The sequence below is a fragment of the Stigmatopora nigra genome, chromosome 16 (assembly GCF_051989575.1).
Source record: "Stigmatopora nigra isolate UIUO_SnigA chromosome 16, RoL_Snig_1.1, whole genome shotgun sequence".
Taxonomy (NCBI): Eukaryota; Metazoa; Chordata; class Actinopteri; order Syngnathiformes; family Syngnathidae; genus Stigmatopora; species Stigmatopora nigra.
The window spans coordinates 7,975,926-8,000,370 of record NC_135523.1 but is presented as its reverse complement, the minus strand read 5'-3'; the positions used below and the strand labels follow the sequence as shown (position 1 = coordinate 8,000,370).

At 38.7% G+C, this 24,445-nt stretch overlaps 3 protein-coding genes across 4 annotated transcripts; all 3 read right to left on the bottom strand.

Moving 5' to 3' along the window:
* Nucleotides 1-209: 209 nt before the first annotated feature.
* On the bottom strand, nucleotides 210-7,366 carry zdhhc20b (zDHHC palmitoyltransferase 20b). 2 transcript variants are annotated; one of them, XM_077736335.1, is made up of 14 exons: nucleotides 7,209-7,366; nucleotides 6,169-6,195; nucleotides 5,979-6,073; nucleotides 5,774-5,894; nucleotides 5,190-5,259; nucleotides 5,072-5,104; nucleotides 4,188-4,308; nucleotides 3,856-3,891; nucleotides 3,548-3,686; nucleotides 2,961-3,087; nucleotides 2,773-2,862; nucleotides 2,614-2,711; nucleotides 1,500-1,547; nucleotides 210-1,404 (listed from the first exon to the last, which is right to left on the bottom strand). In XM_077736335.1, exons 1-13 carry the CDS (start codon nucleotides 7,324-7,326, stop codon nucleotides 1,504-1,506), a joined length of 1,119 nt encoding a protein of 372 aa, XP_077592461.1. In that variant the 5' UTR covers nucleotides 7,327-7,366; the 3' UTR covers nucleotides 210-1,404; nucleotides 1,500-1,503. The 2 variants fall into 2 exon arrangements, with proteins under 2 accessions (XP_077592461.1, XP_077592460.1); XM_077736334.1 differs by lacking the exons at nucleotides 210-1,404; nucleotides 1,500-1,547; nucleotides 2,614-2,711; nucleotides 2,773-2,862; nucleotides 3,856-3,891 and having other exon boundaries at nucleotides 2,930-3,087; nucleotides 5,774-6,073.
* Nucleotides 7,367-8,542: 1,176 nt separating this feature from the next.
* marchf6 (membrane-associated ring finger (C3HC4) 6) lies at nucleotides 8,543-19,982 on the bottom strand. The gene is made up of 25 exons (XM_077736262.1): nucleotides 19,622-19,982; nucleotides 18,437-18,536; nucleotides 17,261-17,334; nucleotides 16,772-16,915; nucleotides 16,610-16,682; nucleotides 16,295-16,463; nucleotides 15,184-15,370; nucleotides 15,000-15,061; nucleotides 14,901-14,933; nucleotides 14,635-14,686; nucleotides 14,223-14,281; nucleotides 14,053-14,133; nucleotides 13,897-13,965; nucleotides 13,636-13,710; nucleotides 12,824-12,958; nucleotides 12,523-12,743; nucleotides 11,554-11,691; nucleotides 11,253-11,469; nucleotides 10,916-10,985; nucleotides 10,525-10,706; nucleotides 10,097-10,231; nucleotides 9,863-9,952; nucleotides 9,417-9,549; nucleotides 9,135-9,270; nucleotides 8,543-9,029 (listed from the first exon to the last, which is right to left on the bottom strand). Exons 1-25 carry the CDS (start codon nucleotides 19,638-19,640, stop codon nucleotides 8,945-8,947), a joined length of 2,739 nt encoding a protein of 912 aa, XP_077592388.1. The 5' UTR covers nucleotides 19,641-19,982; the 3' UTR covers nucleotides 8,543-8,944.
* A 682-nt stretch (nucleotides 19,983-20,664) lies between these two features.
* On the bottom strand, nucleotides 20,665-24,244 carry cct5 (chaperonin containing TCP1, subunit 5 (epsilon)). The gene is made up of 11 exons (XM_077736375.1): nucleotides 23,885-24,244; nucleotides 23,471-23,531; nucleotides 23,224-23,388; nucleotides 22,775-22,973; nucleotides 22,493-22,685; nucleotides 22,262-22,411; nucleotides 22,066-22,185; nucleotides 21,566-21,751; nucleotides 21,344-21,481; nucleotides 21,066-21,246; nucleotides 20,665-20,971 (listed from the first exon to the last, which is right to left on the bottom strand). The coding sequence occupies exons 1-11, from the start codon at nucleotides 23,987-23,989 to the stop codon at nucleotides 20,844-20,846; spliced, it is 1,626 nt and encodes a 541-aa protein (XP_077592501.1). The 5' UTR covers nucleotides 23,990-24,244; the 3' UTR covers nucleotides 20,665-20,843.
* Nucleotides 24,245-24,445: the final 201 nt, after the last annotated feature.

Sequence of the window (24,445 nt, the reverse complement as noted above, 5' to 3'; positions counted from 1 at the left end):
TGTGATATAGATCAGTGGGTGACGAACAAATTAGACACAAAGAGCAAAAACCTTATGCCAAAAGCATCATATAAAAATCAAATCTGTCAAATTGTTTTCATTATAATTTGTTTTTAATGGGCCCTGATGGATTTGACTGTTTTAAAAGAAAAACAAGAGAAACATGAAACGAGACAGTATATACAAAATATGACAAGAAGCAAAGAGCCGCATCTATTTTGGCCGGGAGCCGCATGCGCCTTGAGAGCCACATGTACGGCACCCCTGATAAAGATGATTTATTTCCCTGCGTTGCCACTGACACGAGACAATTCACATATAGACACAAGCTACAATTTGGAAAAGCCAACAAGGCCAGAGTGACTGGTTGATTATGATTTGACTTTTTTAAATGTACTTTTTAATCCGTGATCCAATAACATGACTTACTATTGACAATATTGTTCTATTGTTAGAGGCAAAATAAAACTATGTTGCCATCTGCTGGTCAGAGTAAAACAATATGACAGACAGAAGGTCCATTTGGAGAAAAATATGGCATTAATTTTAATGTGGTTCAGCCCACAAAGGTTTAACGAATGCTAATAATGGTGTAAACATTTGTGGTTCAGAAGTTTTCGCTTCTGATGGTTCAGCCCTTTTTTTTTTGGCAATAGATGTTGAATTCGTCAATGACTGTGGGCAAAACAGAACATATAAGGACGAATTCTAGATAAGCCAGCACATAAAAAACTGAAAAATTGTAAACACACAGACACAAAAAAATGTGCTGCTTTTGCCAACCTGTGAACAAGAAACACCCAAATTGATGGACAATAATCATCTCTGCAGTACAAATGCACCGTCTTGTGCTCAGACAAAACAGCCCCATTCATTGACCCATGCATCTGGGACATCTGTGCTGAAAAAATATCCCCCCCCCCCCCCCCTCATATCTTTCAAGATCATAATTCCAAGAAGAAAAAAATAATCCTATCTTCATTGGATTCTTCACAAAAAAAACCTTAATGATCCAGTTTTTTTCTAACACATTTTACTGAAGATTTGTGCTGTGAGACCATCTAAGTGTGGATCCAGGTAGCTTTTGGCACCCAAAAAAAAACTAATTTAACAAAGCAGCTTTTAAATCCCGCAAAGGATTTCCATGAACATAAATATTCCAGTAAAAGAGAGCGAAATAATAACAGAGAAACACATAGTATGTGCGTGTGTGTGTATGGTGAAAGCTGGTGTTGCTGAATGTGAAAAAACACCAACACCGCAGACGCGGTTCTGTGCTTTAACAGGCGAAAGGAATGCATTTCCATAGTTACTCTGAGGTTGCACGGAAGGTCCGTCACCATGGTGATGAGCAAAAGTGTCGCACAGCTTAAGGCATCAGACTGGATGATTGAGGCGTCGCTCCTGTGGTGAGGGAGGAGAAAATAGCCAATGGAGTGGCGTTTAATCATTCAACTGTTTGTCACACTGTTATAGCACAAATAGAAACAACAAATCACCTGGTTAGGATTCACTCTCCATGGAGAGGGTGGTGGTGTTATTTGAAGCTGTGAAACAAAACAGGAGACATCATTGTGTATATGTACTGCAAAAAAGGACTATGGTCCAAGCCGCCTATGTAATGGCTAAAATAATAATATTTAAAATTATTTAATTCATTTTCCATACTGCTTATCCTCACAAGGGTGCTTGAGCCTACCTGGAGACTCATCTGGAGTTGAACCTTCTATTTCAGAACTGTGAGGCCGAAACACTAACCACTGACCGCTTCAAATTATTTCATAATATTTAGGATTCTATTGTACTGCAGTAATATTCTGTATATCATAAGGATACATACCATGTTGGTAACATAACGGTCAATGGTTGACATTGAACTTTTCTTAAAAGAGATTGGTTTAAAAAATATATATAATTAAATTCATAAATCATTACAAAAATATGAATACCCTGTTTTCATGAGGTACAGAGAGGAAGAGTTCCATCAACAACATTGAATATAGTTGTAGATCAGTGGCTTGCGTGGGTTTTCTCCGGGTACTGCGGTTTACTCTCACATTCCAAACACATGCAGGACCACTCTAAATTGCCCCTAGTTATGAGTGTGAGTGTGAATGGTCGTCTGTGTTTCTTCTGCCCTACAATTGGCTGGCAATTAATTCAGGGTGCCCCCCGCCTGGTGCCCATAGTAAACTGGGAGAGGCTCCAGCATCCCCCACAACCCTTGTGAGGGCAAGTGGTTCAGAAAAATGAATAAATGTATATCACTGTTACCACTGCAGAAACGGTAGACTGTTTAAAATTATGTTATATTGCAGTAATATTTTGGAAATTAAAGCTATACCACATTGGTATAAGAATAAATAAAAGAGTCAGCATTTTAATTAAAACTAAGTCTTAATTTCTTCTAACTGCTTTTGAACATATTTTTGCTGTGGCCTATGAATTTGCAAATTCAATTCATAATTATTTTATTGCAGTGCAAAATACTAAAATGCAATGCCTTTGTTTTATTTTTAACACTGTTCATATCCAATGTTTCTGCTGTACAATACACTCAAGTACTACGAAGTCGTATTTACGGTATTCCAAAGAGAAATGCACCTGACTTACCGGAATTATTAGCCACATGATCTCCTATGCTTTTAGTGTGCTGCTCATTGTTCAAGAGGCGGTTCTGCGACTCACTTAGCGGGCTCACCGTCACTTCACTGCGAAGAAAATGACAAAATTAACCCTGAAACCTACACAGAATAAGCTCTGAATGATCACCTTTTACTGTGATCTGCGTGCAAGGTAGCAGCTGGCTGCTCAACATCGCCGATGACTAGGCGAGTGGGGAACGTCAGGCCGTCTCCTTGACTGCAATCGTAAAGCAAAGTCATCTCAAGCAACAGTTTGGCGCAACAGACCATAGCTAAAAAGACCCTTATTTTTTATTTTTTTAAGTGAGACAATACCTGGTAAAAATTGGTAGTAACCAATACTTCTTTTGGTCTCCAAACACCTGACCAATATTCTTCCGGAATCCCAGAGAAAACCCATTCTTGTCAGACCCGGTCCTAAAAACAGGTGCTCTGAACGCCTCTAAGAAAATACAAAAAAAAGTCACAATAACAAATTAGAATTGGCAAAAATGTATGCAAATGCAAGGATTCTCTTCAGTAAACATTTTTATCAAAATCATTGTTTTTGGAAGTTTCCAGATTTTGGAAGTAGATCGTGACGGTGCCACTACTTTATACATAACGTATAAAAAATGCATAAAACCAAAGAAGTACTTTAATGACTCGGGTAGAGCTTGCCCTAAAAGTTCTTAAAATTGATCTTTTTTTTTTAAATCAGGTTTAAACCTCCAAGATAGGCATGAATGGACGTTTTTGTATAATTTTCATTCATTCCTTGATGAAAATGATCAATTCAAAAATACAACTAATATATTAGCACAAGTGCAATTAGCTGGCAACCATTTAAAGGAGGAATCATTGCCCAAATGAAGATAAGTGGGTCCGGAAATGGATGAATCAGGGGACAAAAGTCACTATACCGATGGTCGAGCGGTTCTTTCCGACGAGCCACAGGTGGTAGCTGAAGAGGGAGAGAATACTGATGCAGAACATGGCCGCCACAAAAAAGAGAAACAAGACATGGAATTTGGCGTGTGAGTGAGTCTCTTGCAGGTCATTCTGGGGAGAGAGAAATAGGGAGAAGAGAAATAAGAAAGGCATAAAAAAACACACCTCCACATGGTAAAATTATGCAAGGTAACAATGGGGATGGAAACAGCATGTGCAAAATCACAAAAAACCATGACCCATAAAGCAGCTCAAAGGCTTGGGAGGATAGCCTTGTTACCTTTGGGCAGTTCTCAGCCGATTTTCTCCGGCAAAGCTTTAGTACAAACAGAGACGAGACTTGTTATCAAGACAGGGAGAGAAACAGGCAGGAGAGCAAGAAAATGCAGGGAACAGTTGGAAAAGAAAAGTGAAGAAGAGGGAGAAAGGGGAAAGTTTTTCGGAAGAGCACCTTAAAAAAATTAGTGGTGTATTAGTAAACAATTGCTTGGTATGGCAGAGGTACAACAAAAAAAGGGAAAAGCAGTTAAATGATCTAAACATTGGCAAAGACAGCTGCCTTTACAGAGTGCATACGGAGGTTTGCTCCTAATTCTCTTTACTCATACTCACAGTCCAGAATTTGATGAAATACTGTAGCACGGTGGCTGCGATGAACAAGCAGTATAGCAGTGAATAGGCCAAAAAGAGAATGAAGAACTTGTAGTTGGAGAACCCTACACAGTTGTTCACCCTGGAGAAAGACAAGTAGGTTAATGTCAGACTAGACTTAAGTGTTACAACGTTGTAAACATCTACACTTTAAAAAGCTGCTAGACACCACCACTTAATGATTATGTTAAGAGACAAAAGGAGTAAATACAATAACAAAACTAACCATGTACATTTTTCTAACTGTCTCGGGCTTTGTGACTGGGACACAAGTGAAGAATCAATTACGGAAAACGGAATTGCCCGAAATTTCAAGACGACAATCCTTCCATTTAGATAAAGTGCAGAAATAAGTCTAACTCTCAACATTCCCGATAGTTAACATAACTCTCAGATTCGAAAACAACGTCTCTTTTTTAGCTGAACGCATCTGTGTGTGTTGACCAGAATAAGGTTAAAAACAGATGGCCTGGTGGAGCAGTGGTTCGCATGTCAGCCTCACAGTTTTGGGGTCCTAGGTTCAAATTCCAGGTCTGTCCTCCTGTATGGAGTTTGCACATCCTCCCTGGGTTTGTGTGGGCTTTCTCCAGGTACTCTGGTTTTCACCCACAATCCAAAAAACTTGCTGGAATAGACTCCAGCACCCCCCTTGCGAGGGTAAGCGATTCAGAAAATGAATGAATAGTAAGAACATACAAAAAAAAACCATGTTTTTACAATGCTTGGTTTTCTATCTTTCCTATCTGTTAGTACTAATTAAAATACAGAAAATGTTTTATCAGCTGGAGAAGGTAGACCTAATGTTTTGCCCAACACATTCAGTATAAACATTAACAGTTGCATACCAGGGACAATGATGGTCCATCTTCAGCACACACCTATGAAGTAAAGGAAGGGGGAGACAGATGAAGCCAAACAAAGCAACTTTTCTTTCCAATGTAAAAATGAAGAATAAAATCTTACATGTCACACGCAGAGCAGTGATGACACCGGTCCGGCTTGATCACTTGGCAGCGATCACAGTAACGAATTGCTGCAACACAAAATTAGAACTGTGGTCGATCTTCAAATCATTTTTGGTCTTTTATGAAACTAGAAATTTCAACCTTTTGTACGGAAAACAGTGGCCCTGAATGATTTGATGCTAAAACAGAAAGTCAGCACTCATGATTTACTTTCCCGGGCCACACAAAATGATGCGGCAGGCCAGATTTTGCCCCCGGGCCGCCACTTTGACACGTACTCTAAATTGCCCCTAGGTATGAGTGTGAGCGTGAATGGTTGTTTGTCGCCCTTTGCCCTGCGATTGGCTGCCTACCAAATCAGGATGTCCACCACCTCCGGCCCAAAGTCAGCTGGGATAGGCTCCAGCACCCCCCATGACCCTAGTTAGAATAAAACAGTTCAGCAAATAAGAAAATTAGATGAATTTTCTTTTATAATAATTTGAAAAGATGCCGTCCCCACATGGAGTTATGTCATTTCGGTTATCTACTCATCTAGGAATGTTGCTTGCAAATGAATGGGCGACAATCTATTTTACACACCTCCTGCTCCAGTGCGTGTGTAAATTGGCAGGTTGGTAGCGGCTCGCCACAAAATCTCTTGCTGAGACTCTGGCCGCTCCTCCTTCTCGTAGTGCTCCTTTTCAGCTTTGGGCAAGCAGAACTGGGGGAAGTACACATCCAAAATATGCCATTTTAGACCATTGACATAAATAGCATAGCAAAGTTGCTCTGGATTACATGATACCTCTTTAGAAGGGTTACTGGGCCTCGTGAAGATGGTCTTCCAATAGGACCACACAAACATAATGAAGGAAATGTGGAAGAGGAGGAGGTATGCAACTGAGAGGAATTGAAAATGAACACATTAATCCAAAGGAAAAGACATGTCAGCAAACTAAAAGAGAAATCATAATTCTTCATGACAAGAAGCTTACCTTGTTTTCCTATACTCGTGATGGTAACTGTAGGAGACGATAACAAAATATAAGTGACATAAAAAAAAGTGTTTGTAGATCTGACAAGGCAGTATTTCATAAGGAGGCCGTGGCGCATATTTTTAGAGTCAAATTGAAAGAATACATCAAAACCGGGAGTTGTTTTATTTCTTCTGACAACACTTCTACCTCAGCAAACTGACTGCACCCAGAGGAATTAGTTCCTATTTAGAGATGAATAGCTTCAGAATTTAGGAGGAAGCAGTATGGTTTAATGAGAATTCAGATACAATTATTTATAATTAGTAGCAGAAGAGTTGGACATTGGCGTATGTGGATACTTATGTCAAATTTAAGTAAATACAGTGTATTTAAAGGGGCAATTTAGTGTCCAATCAGAACTACCATGCATGTCTTTGGAATGTGGGAGAAAAACGGAGTACCCAGGAGCAACTCACGCGGGCCCAGGGAGAAGATGCAAACTCCACACAGGTGGACCTACCGGGATTTGAACCCAGGACCCCAGATCCGTGAGGCCGACGCGTTAACCACTTGCACCACCGGACCGCCCCCTCTCATTATCATACACAAAATTCTCACGGAAAACTACATTTTATATCTCCTTTTATCACAATCAACCTGTATACGTGAATGTCAAACATGATGAAAAAAATCAGAGCTTTGAAGTGACAAGAAAACGACAAAATCGCTTAACGGAAGAGACAAATAAAGCAGTTTATTACCGAATTTAAACCCCAAATTAACAGCGCGGTACCAACACTCGCGGGGAAAGTTTGTCTCGGTCCAAAGCCTTTTGTTTTGATCACTTTGTACCACAATCCCAATATATTCTTTATGTTAAATTGCAGTACCGGAGGACTATTAATAACTTGACAGTGCAATTATAGGGATGCAATATATCCATTTATTTATTTCCGACTGGCCAAATGCGATTTCCTGTTTGTATGGCAAGCAAATAGAAATAGAGGCTATCAAAGGGCTAAAAGCTGACAAGCCCAGCAAGAAAGGCGTCTACTCACATATACAAAGCTCCACCACGTAGGCATAATAAGACCAGCAGACGACCATAGCGATAAAAATCACAGGTATCCATGCTAATCCCCGTTGACAGCATCTCAGTACGTGTGTGGGCGCCATCTTTCACCCTCAACTGAGAAAAAGGGAGTGACCGTGTGGATGTCAATAGAACGAAGCCATACACAACCCGGAAATTATTTGTTAAACGTTGTTGTAGGGAGTTCATTCACAAAATAAAATCTAGCCGTTGACGGACATTATGCAGTTAAAATGTGTATTGATTTATTTTGTTTCTTAGGCAGGATAACCTTTGTACCTAAATGGACCCTTTCAACATCTGTAAAATAGGTTAACAATGTAGTTAAAAGCAGAAAAAATATTTTCACTATGTTCATTATAGTCCTTTGTATGTATATTGAATTATTTAATAAAATATTGCACTTAGACTGTATGTACAATTGTGTATTTTACAATATGTATATACTACTATTACTACTACTACTTCAACTATTACTACTACTACTACAACTATTACTACTACTACTACTACAACTATTACTACTACTACTACTACAACTATTACTACTACTACTACAACTATTACTACTACTACAACTATTACTACTACTACTACAACTATTACTACTACTACTACAACTATTACTACTACTACTACTACAACTATTACTACTACTACTACAACTATTACTACTACTAATTCAACTATTACTACTACTAATTCAACTATTACTACTACTACTACAACTATGACTACTACAACTATTACTACTACTACTACAACTATTACTACTATTACTACAACTATTACCACTACTACAACTATTACTACTACTATTACTACTAATAAAACTATTACTACAACTACTACTATTACTACATTTTGGCTTCTCCTATGGTCAACAACTTTCCAAATATGACCCAAATTAGTTAATTACAGTTTGTACAAATGGGTATCTTACAATAAGTACATAGTACTATCACCATCATCACTATGACTACTCTTTTGGCTTCTCCCTTGAGACGTCACCTACTTTCCAAACATTTAATCAAATTTGTTGTTATAAATAAAATTATATCGTTTGATTAGCAAATATTTAGAATAAGAATTGATATGTAATATTACAGGAATCACAACCAAATAAATGCTCTGTGCAATGGTATGAAAAACTATGCTGTATTGTGGTGTTTTGTAGATAAGTATAATTTAATAAAGTCAATATAATGTGAAAACGTTGCTTTCCGCAATTGAGACGCAATTCATTGCCATTTCTAGGTGCATTACACACATAAAATCTCCATCATAAAAACAACAACAAATTGCTGGTTTGATTTAATAAATTATACATACACTTTAAAGATGTACAATGGTTTTCGCATTAATCCGAGCCTTTTTTTAAGACAAAATCTGCATTCAAAATATTTACACATGTACAATTATCAGGCAGCAGTTTACAAAGCAAGGCGAGAACAATAGACAAAAAGTCAAATCAAAACCTTCTCGCTCTGATAGAGGAGATTACTTTTGCTGTCCCATGATTATAATACATGTTTCCCTTCCCAACTGTAATGGGCATTAAAAGGAACTCAGGGCACTGAATTACATCCATGAGATCCACCAAGATCCAATGGCGATTCTAAAAGGATTACAGTCCAGTGACTGATCAAATCAAAAGGGGAGGGTGTGTGTGTGTCATGTACACAGAAAATGGGTGAAAATCTATTCTATTATAGGGTTGGAGGGGGGGACTGAACTTGTTTTTCCTTTTCTTTCGTAGTTGACCAGTCTTTGGCCAACCAAGTACCTGCACACAAAGAAAATATTTTATTCAACTTATCATTCTGATGCCAACTTCAAACACATTACAATTTTAAAGCATGCCACTTTACAACACTAAAAACACCCTTACTTGTCATTCTTGATGTGCTCATAAAGGCGTTTGAACTGTCGAATTTGGAAAGACAATATGCCGATGAGTGACACCACCATCAAGAGGAAGGGGTAGATTCTCCTCTGCATCAGAATTTCCATCTCTGGGGTCACTCCTATTGGAGAAAGTAATCGCATTAGTTTAACCTATGATGACACCATATAAGAAAAAACAATTTATAAAATAAAAAAAAAAATCTATTATGGATAAACTCTCTTAAATTGCCAAACCATGTACTTATAGAAACGTTTAGACACTCACCAACAGTAGGCACGACTCCAGCCGCAATCACGTAGGGCACACAGAGGGACAGCAGCAGGACTGAGATGACTGGTGCAGCCAGTTTACGGATGATAAAATGAAGATCGATGTTGCGAATACCATTTGCATACACCTAAGGAGCAAAAAAAATATAAAAAATGGATGAAAATGTCTATAGTACAGTGATATACAATTTCAATGTGCTAAATAGATTTGGCACATCTATTTTATATATACTCCGGGAGTGCGTGTCACCAAAATAGACCATACACAGGTAGCTATATATATATAGGGTGTGAAATTATTCAAGGACACTAAAATTTTAAAAGTAGAGCCACTGGAATTGGTATCATAAATGGAATTTATGATTTTAGGATTGCTCAGTGGGTGTTTTGTTGTTGAAATACAACACAGTTTTACAATAAGAGAGACAACATTTTTTTTACCTGTTCAATAACAGTCTTCAGCCACCACTGAGGACCCATTAGTGTAATAGCTGCAATTATTTTGGCATGAAGCACTCCAAGAGCCCAATCCTGAAGACAAAAGTCAAGAAGTGTTGTGTATTATTGTCACACAAAGATAAGGTTTGCTCTTATATAGATTAATGTTTTCACTTCTACACTTGCTCCAAAAATAAAAAAGATGATATATTTTATTATGCCATTGTGTAAAATTACCTGCCAGGGGTAGAAGAGGGGCGTTTGATCCAAAGGTACCCTGAGTGGTGCTACAATAACCAGCTCAAACAGCAGACCCAACAACAGTGGGATAACTCCAGCAACCAGAAGAGCAACAACCAAGGTTTTAAGGATCTATAAAAACAGGACATTTAAACATTGATGAAGCAAGAGCAGTGGCTATTATGCAATGTTGAGATTTCTCCTCATCAGTCAAACAAGCAGGTTAATTAACATCAAGACTAAAATTTACTCTTTACTTCAAGCTAGTTTTTATGTAAATAAATGGAATTCAGATGGAAAAAAAAAACATTCTAGACTAACACGCATGAATACTCATATTCCATCCATGCCCAGGAAGAAATGTTTTTCCCAACATAAAGATGACATTTTTGGTTATATAAGAAGCTCCTTTCTGAGACACCCACCATAAAAGTCCACTCCTGAACTTTGTGCGCAATGACTGTACGTCCCTGGGGCATCCACGCTAGCAAGACAGTCACTCCCCGTATGGACAACCAGCATACATATAGACCGCACGCTGCTGTGTACAGCTCATGAATTTTTGAGCTTCCAGTCCAGAAGGACATCAGCCAACGCCCGGTGAACACTGACCAAAAAGAAAAGAAAAGGGTATTTTAGAATAATTTCATATTCAAGATGGTCCTGCAAGTTGGCTAATGCAACAGTGAAACACTATTTGAGCTCAAATATGATCTCCACAAGCATAATGCAACTATAAATAAACAAGTGTCAATTATGGTGAATTTATGTAGAGAAATGTATAGGAAAAAATGTTAGCTTTGCTATAGTTCTCACCTGGTAGTGTCAGGCACACAAGACTGGCCACCAGCAAAGTGATGCACATGAACGCTATCAGCAACACAATCTAGAGGAAAGAAACAAAGTATAGAATTTTCAATTCCTCAAGTATAGACATACTGCATGTAATGAAACCAACTAAAATGCTTGACAAAAACTTCCACCCTGGCGATTTGTAAGGAAAATCACAAGGGAGTTTTCTTCGTCCCATCCAAAACTGGAGTTAAAGTTAAATTTCACATATGGTCCTTGTAAAACTTTCGTCTTAATTATAGGGAAACTACTGCAAAGCAGCATGGACGAAAACTTTAAAAAAAATGCGGGATCATCTTACTCTGAATGGGAAGCGCAGAGGTCTGTGGTATGGCTGGAAGCCCACAGGCCCACCCTGTTGTAAAATGGCTTGGTGGGCTGCATGTAGTCCTTCGCCAACAGCTGGTGGCGGGTTATTATTGTTGTTATGGTGTCCCGGGGGTGGATTGTTGTTGTTGTTCACGGGTTGGTTGGCATCAATGTCTTCTTGCTCCCCTAGGAGGTAGGAGTGGAGATCTCTGTGGTGGCACAGATAAACAAATGGTATCGAGATTTAAAAGGTGCCGATTGCATTGAAGCACAATACCGGTTTTGGGTCTTACAATAAATATCCAGCACTGACTGTCCAGGCCCTAACTAAGCCTTTGAGCCACTGCCGGGTATGTCCTTGTTCCAATAAAGCTGGCAGCACAACCTGAAGTAATAATAGCTCCAAAGACAGTTCGCTGACTGGGGCATCACTGAAGGAGAGAGATTTAAAATAGGCCATTTCAACAACACATGGAGGTGGAGAGAGAAAGCCAAATGATTACCATATTTTTTATATTATAAGACGCTCAGTCTAAAGAAAGCACCATGAAGAAATAAGAAAAATAAGTCTCTCTGTAAGTTGTGCATTACCTATAGACACAATTTAGCTGCACTATTATGACTTGAGCAACAAAAGAGCTGTTCTGAAGAATTGAATAGTTGCAAAAATTTCCTCGGAGCTTTGAGCACGCAACATAATTTTCCATCAGCTTGCAATATTACAGCACTTAACTGAACAAGGCACTTGGTGAAGCAATTTTCAACTTTTATACCATACAGACAGTATTTTAATCGCGGTTTTGTGCATTAGCTTTCAGCTTATTGTGCATCTCCCCTATAAAGGATTTGAATGTACATTTTCTGCTCAGAGCTCAGTTTTTTCCTTAACTCAGCTCCATAGTCAATTTACGACTGTCCAAATTTTTGCAGCTACTTTGTGCAAGTTGATAATGTAAATAATGTTATCTCTCTGATACGTTGTTAAACATAAGGACAAAAATTTCATTTCGAGCCTCCTATTCAATATGAAAGCACGATTTTCATACTAGTGTGGTTAGCAATAAACAAAGGAGCATGTTGTGATGAAACATTCAGTTTTGAACTTTGAATAGGTTGAGCAATTCACAATCCCAAAAATACGGTCGTCATAGTTCAACATTCTAATTTCAGTTTCAAACAAGCACAATAATTGTGCTCTGGCACAATTAGGTAACGTATTTTTTTCAAAATGTAAAAAAATAATGTGTCATTCCACTTGTTACCTGTAGAGCATGACATTGTATGGTAGGAAGGCAGGCATCAGTAGTTTTATCAACCTGATAGGGAGCCAGAGCATTAATAACACAATGGAACCAAACACCACCACGGACAGAATAAACCGCCGTAGGTGTCTGTAGATGGGAAGGTGTATCATCTCCTGCACTGGATTAAAATCTGGGTCGTTGAGGTTTCTCAAAAACCACAGCACCCCAGGTCGCAGTACCTGACCCATAAAGAAAAGAATAAAAGTGAAATGCTATTCATTCAGTGGCCAAAATGAAGAATATGTGCAAACAAGATCACCTCTCTTAAAAGTAGAATGAATGAAGCAAAGTAAAAGACATAGACCATCCCAACGAGCCAATGCAAGAACATGGTGGTGCCAGGTGCTGATTTGAAACTCATCTCTCGATCTTTCAGGGAGGCATCGAACATCTCCTGCAATTAAAGATTTGGAGTAGTTCAATAAATCAAAGTCCAGATTTGTGTGATTCTCAAACAGTTTGACATGTTTCATTAATATTCTGTGAGAGTATAAAAGTTAAGTGGAAAGAAATGATCCAAGAGGATAAAGTTACATTATAAAAAGAGTGAACACTTCAATATTTTTTTACAGAATGATGGGTTAATAACCTACATATCCACCTGCCAAAAGGTAAAGTTGTGAATAAACTGAGATTATTATTATATTTTCCAGTCACTTGTGTTATATACTTGATATAATTTGAAAACTGATGGGAATTGTTGGATATTGTTAATTTCAAATATTTGGTTTCATGAAAAAAGGTTGGTTGCTTAAGTCAGACTTTCCTCCTTTTATTTTAAGGCATTTTTTCTCCCGTGAATTTCATTCATGAAAGGTGTTATCTCGAGAGTGGTATCACATGGTGATATATAAGCTTTAAAACAAAATTAGCGCATTAGGGAATTTTTTTCAAACATGTCATGGCCTTGTGTAATCAGGTTATGGTACATGTAAATATGTGCAATGTTTAAATTCAACATCTGATCAGCAAGTCAATAAAAAGTAGTGGCTGATCCAAAATGCAACAGTTACTAACCCGATTTGCCCACCCCTGGATTTGGCTGTTTTGTACAAAAAGAGAGATTCTTACCAGGGAGCAGATGTCGAGCCACCAACCACATATGAGGGGAAAAACACCAATCTCCACAACAACCAGGAGAGAGACCTATAATTAATTGTCAGTGTCAAAATTATAAGGAAACAACGAAAAAATTGTATCAAAATGAGGCAAATCTTGCCATTATGTGAACAACAACAAACATGCATTAGTTGAAAATTCTGTGCAGCATCCTAAATGGCAGTATACCAAGATATTGATTCGCTGGTGAGAAAGGTATGCGGATAACAATACCTTGACAACAATGTAACAAACTCCTAGGAGACGTCTGGAGCGCTGAAACCGGACCAGAGCAGCCAATCCCTGAGACATCCATGTTAAGGATAAACACTACAAACTCATTTAAAAAAATCATTTAATACCCATTGGGGATGCGGAGTGAAAGGATACATGGCACAATATAAGTGTCATGGCCAGCAGAACATAGCCAACAATGGTTGTAATCAACCCTTCGAAATGAGAAGCTTGAACCTAGGGCATATAGTCAAAAACGTAAGCACAACTTTGATCACGTAAGAAAATAAGGGTAAAAATTTGGTTCATGAAAATCAATGTCTTACATATTCCTCAAAGCCAAGACCCACAACAGAGAAGTGTCCAATATGGTAGGGGCAAAATGCTGTCAGAGAAGAGAAATGCTGATTAGAACATATGGAAATTCTCTGGGATTTACATAATGTAAATTAAAATCCAAGGAACTATTCTATCCACAATTTTAATCAGCCTTAATTGAAGAAAGATATCTGCTGCGTATAAAGTTAATAGAAAACAGAAGGTTTATGGACAGGAGTGCCATTTCCCACCAATATATTCTCATTTTGACTAATTATAGTACAAACTTCAAGTAGTAGTGATATTATTTGTCAGCTAATAAGACCTGAATTACATGAATCTTGCAACTGTGTGATTCTGATAAAACAATTAAAGACACTCTATGCCATAGTCTATGGTGATATTGACACAAGGACTTACCAAACACCAGGATGAAGAGAGTGTTGAGAGACACCACCCAAAATACGTGCTCCTACACGACAAACACAGCAGCCATGAAACAGGAGTGTGTACCACATTGTTTCTCAACATTTGTGCAACTTTGTAATTGAAAGCATATCTCCAACAAATATGTCCCATAATGATAGAGTGCGGGAGCATATAGTTCTTTTATCCATCATTACACAGTAGTCTGTATAGAACAAATATTTGGAGTAAATAAATTAGGAAATATAGATGCAACATACCAGAAAGACCAGTGAGCCATCCAAGCCAAGCATCTACAAATAAACCGAATTTAAGTATTTGATAATGCAGGGTTGTAAAATTTAACATGATTCAATTACCCTTTCCCAGGTAAGTTCTTCAGCGGCTCTGTCCCACTCCAAAGCATTCCAGTTCATGTCATCTGCACCATATATTTTAATATTTATTATCGTATCAGAGAATATTAAGTAATGAGATTAATTCGACCACATTTTCCCGGAAAAACATTTATACAAAGGGTCCGAAATAAACATTTACTCTCACCTTGTGCTCCATTGTTTGGATCAGCGTCTTCAGCAGCCACTCCCTCCTCTTCTTCCAGCTCAGGGTCCTCACCCTGCTCTGGTGGATCAGGGGGCTCTGGCTCTGCCTGATTCTGGGCTGGTGGCTCAGCAGGGGCTGGTTGATGAGCAGGGGGTTCATCTGCGGGTCCTTGGTCAGCTGCTTGTGCCTGAATGAATACAGTAATTAATTTTACAAGTATAGTGTAATCCAAATGTGAAACTGATATCATTAGTCCTTTAGCACATCATTTTCCCTCCAAAGTGTGCCTGTTATGTTGTTTTGAATGTCGTTACTCTTGCACAGAACTCGCCATATTGTTTGTAAAGGCATTATTAAATTAGGTAAACATTGCAGTCATGCCTGATTCTTTTGGATTTTATTTCAAGTGAATATTAGATTTATTTTTAATAAAACAATCATATTTGTGAAAGATGTGGCTCAAAATATTTCTGTATGCATTTTTTTATATGTCAGACAATGGAGAAAATCATATTGAAACATAAACCTTAAACAAACAATTAAATCCCTTACGAGCAAAGCCATTTTGCGACATCCGTTATACCCACGCACATACACAAATATTGATAGACTCGAGTCCAGTTTCATATTACAACTATTAATGGTGCTACGAGAAAAGACAAGCAATATGGCATACTCTCATTCAATTGTCCAAAAATTATAATGGCAACGTTCTGGGAAATATTGACTTTTATTTAAATTCCTCTCTAATTTTCCACATCATAAAAAGGAAATTTCTTGTAATTTTGGTTACCTGATCACCCACCATTCTTTCTGCTGGGATGCACATGATAATGACATTGTCTGTCCCTTTACGTACCATGTTTTTCTTATTTGAAAAACAAACAAACAAAGGGAATCTTATAGTTAAAATTTTCATCCGGTAGAGAAAAAACAATCAATTTTGGATTAAAAAACCTAAAATTGTTTCCCTAATTAATCAGTGGGTCTTTCAAATTAATCATTTTTGAAGCCCTCATTCAAAATAGTGAAGATGTTGCTGCTAAAAAACGTGAATTAATTTAGCATGTGGTTCTAAATAATTAAATCAATCAAATTAAAAGAAATGTACCTCATTGGCTGGTCCAGCTGCATTTGGTGGTGGAGGCTGGTGCTGTTCTAACCACTGGGGAGCGCCACCATGGACTATCTGTTCTCTGAGCCACACCAGGCTAATAAATGCGCAAAGGGTACAGGTGACCACAAAGCAGCCTTGTAGACAGTCAGCCAGCAAGTTCTCTCTGCGGAAAGGCAAAACATAAAATAAAAACAATTAAACATCCCACTGCATGATTTAAAAAGAAAATTTGAGCCCTCTATTTGTATCTGGTGTGACTGCAAGTGTGGATTCTGCTGCAAAAATGCTTTAATTTTGATCATTCCTTACGTTGAGAGCATGTCCAGCGGCAGTGTCAGAAGGGAGCTCACAGAGCCAGTAAAAAGACACTTGTAAATGCGACCTGAAACAGGTGGTAAAAGGTGGTAGTTTATATGTTTGGAAAGGTCATAGAGCACAAGGCGAGAGAGGAAAAACTCTTGGCCCACTCACATGCTGTAAGAGGAACGACTCCAAGCCAAGCAAAAGCCACCAATGTGTAATGGAACCAGTAGCGAATGGCTGTGCCCACGCTTGTAAGTAGTCCAGCGCAAATATCCTGGATGGGCAGGCGTGATGGCATGTCTGGGGAGTAAACTAGAGCAGGCATAGAATGATTATACTGTATATTCGAAGAAATACATAAGTTATCAACGGTATTCTTGTTTCAAAGACATTCTTGAGAGTTCAATTAAAAAACAAATTGACTATTGGGCAAAAAGATTCTGTAAAATTGTTTTAAAAGCTATTTAAGGCAATGTCCCAAATAATTCCCACAAATTTGAGACAAAATGTACAAAAACAGATTACCGGGTAAGGCATTTTTTAAAGTTATACGATTAAAATAAATAAACAAACATATATATAGCAAGGTAATTCTATGTCTGTGACAAACATGAGGGTCTTTCATACATCAATGGGCATGTGCTTAATAGGACTTACTTGGTGTGAATGCAAATCTGTGCTTGCATAATTCACAATACTCTTTCCTGCTGTGTTTCAGCCACTGGACCAAGCTGCAAAGGAGTACAATTGAAAGTGAACATCTGAAACTACTAGGACTACTATTTCAATAACTTATTTTCTTTGCATGTCATTTGGTGCCTTTAACAACAATGGACTCAAATGTAAAAAGACCACATGAAATATGACAGTAAATTTTGGCCAGGTTTACTTTCATTTTAAATGAAAAACCTAAGCAAAAAAAAGTGGTTCTACTGTTAGTATTTCCAGTGGGGTGACCTTAAGGCCATATATGCATGAATGTTGATTTAAACAACTGCCCAGAAACATCTAGACTACTCTTTTCCACTATACACGGGAAATGCTCCTGCCTTCCCAATGTTTTTACTGGTGATGAACAGAACACAATGGGAATACAACATAATGCCTAGGTTAGTTTTACTTTCACATTGACAGTTCCACACCTCATGTCAAAAGAGAATGATCCATAAATATAGGGACATTAGTGCAGTTTTCATCTTAATGTACAAAGACTGATAATATGTTTTAACTGTAGAGTGTCAGCTATATTTCAAGTGTATTACTTTCCAGAAAATGTCAATGGTGTCGGGACGACAGCAATTTTTAACTACTATTCCTTTACAACATCAACGTTGAATGGTTTGATGAAAGAAAAACCTGTTTTCTGATGATTCGCAAGTCATGTTGTTTCTGATCCTCAAAAATAATAACAACAATATTCAAGTGTTTTCTCTGAGCTGTCCAGTTATTCTTACATAACAAAATTCAAAGTTGCTTACAAAAAATCCTGTTGGAATTTACTTTTCTGTTGTGTAGTAATCTGAACATAAAGCTAAAGTTATCCAATCCAATCCAATCTGAACATTACCTAATGGGTTATGACATCAAAGGGAAACACAAATCTTGACTAATGACGCTAAAATAAATGATATTACCTCAAACAGGAAGGTTATGATAAAATATGATTATTTTAATAATAACATAATTTTCTCTTGAACCATAGCAAGATAAATACAAAAATATTCACATTTTGGCCATTGTAAGCACTTTTCTATCAGTTAAATGGGTATTTTCTGCCAAGATTTTCCAAGGGGTTAAAATTAGTTTTTAATAATATAAATTACAGCCACCTACCATTCCTGGTGAATGAACTTAATGCTACCAGTGCAAACACAAGGGTGGTACAGGGGTTTGTCAGGGGTCCCCTCGGAGCGGCAGACGCGACAAATATCCGCTGAGAGTGCAGAAATCACACAAAGAGAGAACAAGACAAAACCAAGACAGGTTAGTTATTTTCAACATTAGAAATACAAAGTTTAAAAATGATTTTGAGGGTTTTAGTACAAACAATATCTTTACCTGCTCCCAGGGACCACAACAACAAAAAATGCACCCTTTGGCCTGATCTAGTAAAAGTTCACTGGTTATAGATGAACATTTATAAATGTGTTGAAGTTGTATAGCTGCCAATTAGGACTGTTGTATCATTTACTAACTGCAAAATGATTTGTCCGACAGCTGAGTAGTTAGCGCGTCGCCCTCACAGTGGTAGACCTGGGTTCAAATCCAGGTCGGACCACCTGTGTAGAGTTTGCACGTACTCCCCGGGCTTGCATGGGTTTTCTGCAGGTGCTCCGGTTTCCTTCCACATTGCAAACACATGCATGGTAGGCTGATTGGACACTCTAAATTACCCATAGGTATGAATGTGAGCGTGAATTGTCAATTAATGGTGTCCCCCGCCTCTGGCCTGAAGGCAGCTGGGATAGGATCCAGCACCCTCCAGAAAATATTGTACATTATTTAGGGCATGAGAACATTCTAAATCATCTACTCATCACACATTATATATTGCTGCACATTCTAAAATACACCCACATCACAAGTTGGCATGATACAATTACTACTTTGATTCACAGTTATATTCATTTTGAATCTTTAAATGACGCAAATAAAAACCATAATATGAAACATATTGCTAAATTTATTAGTACTGAGTTGGGGTGTGTACCGTCATGCTGTAATTGCATAATGTATATGGTGTACCTAATTCAGTGACTCCTGACTGTACGTGATGTTGTTATGGGCGGCTGATGACATCTCTAACTTTCTGTACAATATTTTTGGAGCTTGTTTTTTTCTAAATTCGATCTGACACATGACAATCGAGAACCGTCCTAAATTAGCTGTACACTTCTACATTACGTCGGTAGCCGGTTAAGCACTAGCGGGCCAACTCATAGGCTTGTTGTACTCATGATGCGCTTACGATCACTTAATGCCAAATAACGTGAATCAAGACAAGACAGTTCAGTTTACCTTCATCAGTCGTGTCCATAATGTTCACTGAGATCTTGTCGCTGTTTGCTTCAGTCGTAGTTCGTGCAGCGAACCCATTAACGAAAGACCAAAATGCTAAGCTAGCCAAGAGAAGCTAGCGAGACGAGTACAACGTTAACCTTTTGGGTCAAAATGCATTGGCAATGATAAAAAATGGTTTCCCAGCAGGCAGAGACTCCCAGCGTTTTCGTCGCCGTGTCCAATTCGGACGATCTAAGTATGTTCAATAGATTTCGTGGCGTCTTCCCCACCTCTTTAACACGAGAAAGACGGCATCCTCTGTAAGGTTGTAATGACAGTTAAAACACAAGAAACAAATGGCTGACTGAAGCCTAGTCACGCATGCGCAAAGCGTAGCTGCTCTTGTGATACTCTACCGTCATCTAGTGTATTGGTGCAAAATTTCCTTATGGAAATTGGATATTTTGTAAACATCCTTCCCTTTAAGAACCGATTATCCTTATCAGGGTCACGGGGTGCTAGAGCCTATCCCAGCTGACATCGTCTGGTAGTCATAATTTGTCAGCCTTTCAGAGGCTAAATACTAGATTGGATGACTGTCATGATCTATGGCAGCTAATGATTTTTTTTTAAATTGATGGAATAACTACTAAGTGTGCACTTGTTGTTGCCTGTAGTCTCAGTCAGCGAGGAGAGGGTGTGGTTATCTCTCTGGGATGATGAGACATACATGGGCATTTTTTATTCAGTAAGAAGAATGTCTTAGAGTAAGGACATCAAATTTATTAATGATTTGCCCAGGCCACTGTGGATTACCAGGGGAAGGTCTTTCCTTTGCAGAATTGTGATTCAGCCCACCGCAAGAGAGAGGACAACATTCCCAAAGACGAGCCGAGAATTAAGGAAGCTAGAACTTGTATGATCAATGGGCTGAACAAATACATATAAATACATTTAAAAAAAACACTGCCATGAAGATCACCTATATTGTATAAAATAACATTAAAAACCCACATTTCTCACACTATATGCAAAATGTCTTGAAAATAAAAAGACCAAAATGCACTTGTTTTTTCTTTTACAGAGCAACATTTTAATGGCAACTTTAATACTACAACAAGATGCACGAGTTGTATCAAACGATAAATAGAAGTAACCAGTCGTGTTTAAGGAAGTGCCTCCAATCTGTAGAACTGCTCTGGCATGTTACAGCATTCTAGATCACATACTCTGGTTGCCTTCAGTCTTCGCACTCTCCTGGACTTCTGATGTCGTCGATCTTGAGGATCATTTTAACGACTTCTGTTGCCAGTAGGATCTGCTGTTTTTTGCCAATGAGGGTCTCGATCACATGCTGCTGTTTCATGTCTAGATTAAAGTAGAAAGACCAAAATAAGTAACATTTATATGACAAAAAGACACGTTGAATAAAATGAAGGCACAACTCAATGTGGTTGCTCACCGTTGGTGTTGTTGTGCAGGCAGTCAATGCCCAGGCATGGGTTTTTGTCTCTAACTTGTTTGGCTCTGACCTCGGTCATGGTCTGGATGGGGTTTAGACCACTGTTCTCAGCCAATGCCATTGGGATCACCTCCAAAGCATCTGCAAAGGACCTCATTGCATACTGCTCCAATGATGGGCACTTGAAGGTAAGACAAATGGTCAGGATTAGAAGTGCATTACAAATTTAAAAATTGCAACAGAGGCAAAATCTATTCCCCGTGTGACAAACCATTTACCTTGTCAGCTGCCTGGTTGACTGCTAGAGCACAAGCAATTTCTGAAGCCCCGCCTCCATAGACGACACGGTTGTCTCTGACCAGGTTACGAATGACGCAAAGGGCATCATGAAGGGCTCGCTTGGCTTCATCAATGATCTAAAAAATGCAGATGGGGGGTATGGATGAAACAAATGTCAAATCCTACAAGCAAACTGTCACCTTGAATTACAAGTGCTTTACCATTTTGTTTCCACCACGGACGAAAATGGTGACAGCCCTGGTGTTTTTGCAGTCCTGGATCACCAGCATGTGATCCTTCGTGGTACCAAAGGAGAGCTCTTTCACCAAGCCAGCAGTACCCAGCTTCTCTGGGGTCAGCTCAGAAAACCTTGGTACAATGCGGCCTCCAGTGGCGATGGCAATTAACTATAAAGCATACAAATATTTTTTTATACAGCAACTGAGTAACGAAACTGACAAAAGTCATGAAAACACCATTGTTTTCCTTATTACCAATTATATGGTTGGTTTGTAGAGGGTGTCTTTTTATGATTTGGAGAAATTAGATTCCAAGGCAATTTTAAGGCCACTTTAATCAAAGCTGAGAGCATATGGACACTATTCACTGGCATGAGCACCAATTAGCCATTTTCAACCATCAGTCAGAGGCATTAATAAAATGAGGCATGTAAGTAAAATTTTCTGAGGATGATTTAAAAAAATGAAACTTTGTCACTTACTTCAATCTCCGGCCCGCCAACCCAACGGACTGCAGGCAACTTGCTCTGCAGCAGAAGATGGTTAGCTTCGTCATCAAAGCCCCATTGACAGATGGCTAAGTTTGCGCCGTTGCTTTTGACCTAAAACGACAATGACTTTTTAACATTTGTCCATAATCCTGTTGAAAACCAAAACGTGTCTTTCGGGGTAACAAACCTGCTGGATCATTTCCTCAAATTTCTCTTTTTCGTATTTCTGGAGAGCTTTGTAGTCCTCAACAGAGGTGACATCCAACTTATGCTTTGTTTTAGGCTTAGGGGGCTCAAATGGGCAGGTGAGGATCGCAATTTTAACATCTTTTAGCTCCTGCATAGCAAGGACAAAGTCAGAATTAACCACCATTATGGTCCAGCTGTCAAACTACTTATCATAATGTGACATTCATACCTTTGGCATTTGAGGGTGACTGAACTCCTTGTCAACGATGACACCCTTAATGAGCTGTGTGTCCTCCAACTTGCCACCCACCTTACCCTCCATCTTGATAAGCTCAAAATCAACATCTTTCCTCTCCATGTCAGCCACAGTGAGAATGGCATTGACAGCAATCTCTGCCATTTGCCGATGGCACCGGTTAATGCTGAAATGTAAATTTTAAAAAGGCTAACTTAATTGACTGTCTGAGTACAAAATGACAGGTCATAAAACAAATACGGGTAGGAGACTCACACTTTAGATCCCAGTGTTGTCATGGCGGGCTGAATGAGGGGTTCTGTATTGTTAGGATCACAGGGGAAGGTTTCTCCAATTCTGTCGAGTTCATTTAGTGCGATACGTGCGGCCTGGTCATAACCATCAGAGACCCTGATGGGATGGATTCCGCGGTCCAGGAGCTGTTCAGCTTGCTCAAGCAGAGCACCAGCCAAGACTGGTAAGAAAAAAAATTGTGTGCGACATTGAAATACTGCAAGAGATTTGCCTACTCGCTAAATCACCAATTGCGAACTAAAATGGCACTAGGCTAGGAACATTTCTTTTTAGTTTTTGGCATGAATTTGGCAGAAAAGACTGGTCAAAAGCCCTCACTTTGAGGCCTGTCAACATAAACAATCTCCTGGAATTCATCAACATTTGCCAATCCAATCAGATTGCTCACATAAAAAAAATTTGTCACCTACCAACAACTCCAGTGGTGCCATCACCAATCTCATCATCTTGGGACTTGGACAGCTCAACCATAAGTTTAGCAACCTGATGATCCACATCCATCATGCTAAGAATCGTGGCTCCATCATTGGTAACTGTCACTTCTCCATCTTGATCAACCATCATCTTGTCCAACCCTAGTCAACAAAAATCATACATTAGCTTCCCGAAAAACAAATCTTTTGTTCCAAAGACGTTTAACATTTGTTTTATACATACCATTAGGTCCCAATGAAGTCCTGAGAGTCGACGCAACTGCTTTCGCTGCCATAATATGAGACTGCAAACACCAAACAGTTTATTGTTATTCGTATGTTTAGCAATGTTTATTAATAACAATGTAATAAGAAATTTAGAAATCGATCGCAGTCATAAATACTACGGCCACAGCCCTACACAGAAAAACAGCACATGGGCCTCGTGTTAGCTTAGTGGCTAACTAATAAGCTACTCTTTAACAAATTACAAATTCTACCGCGTTATTGTCATTACAATATTTCATGATGTGGGTTTAAAACCAGTAAAAGCATCTCAGCAATAACTAAAAAAGACCAAGAAGATCTCATTAGCACGATAAAGCACGTTAAGTCCGTGATGTGCCAGTCAGCGTGGGTGCTAGCTAGCCCATTGTACCTTCAATGCGTCAATGCCCGATAGCCGTGTCTTCTTATCCTGGTCTTTAATGATAATGAAAGGCCTCCCATATTCATCGAAGGCAAGCGTGCCTAAAGATGACATCTTGGCGAAGGAATTGGGGTGTAGAATTAACCTATCAGAGAATTAATAATGAGTTTTGAGGATGAAACTGTGGAGTGTAACGGAGCTTGAAGCCGCACGATCTGCCGGCAACTTCTGGAAGACTCGACGGGCGTGATGGGCGGGACCAAGTAATAATATTTAACTTTTCTAAACGGTCATGATTAGACATTTATCAGAGTAGAAAATGTGAATATTTGTAAATAAAATAATGCAAATGGTTCATTCAAATGATACGTAAATGGCTCAAATAAAAAATAAACAGTGGCGTTTTTGTGGCTTCTTCTGATCACGTTATATCTCGCGTTGTATTGTCATCTCACTCATAATCTTACTTCTCCACTGCCCACTGTGGATATCAAATATATGAAAATAGATTACTTGTGTTTACTGTATGTCTAGTGGAACAGGCAACATATGTTGACAGCCATCTTGAAT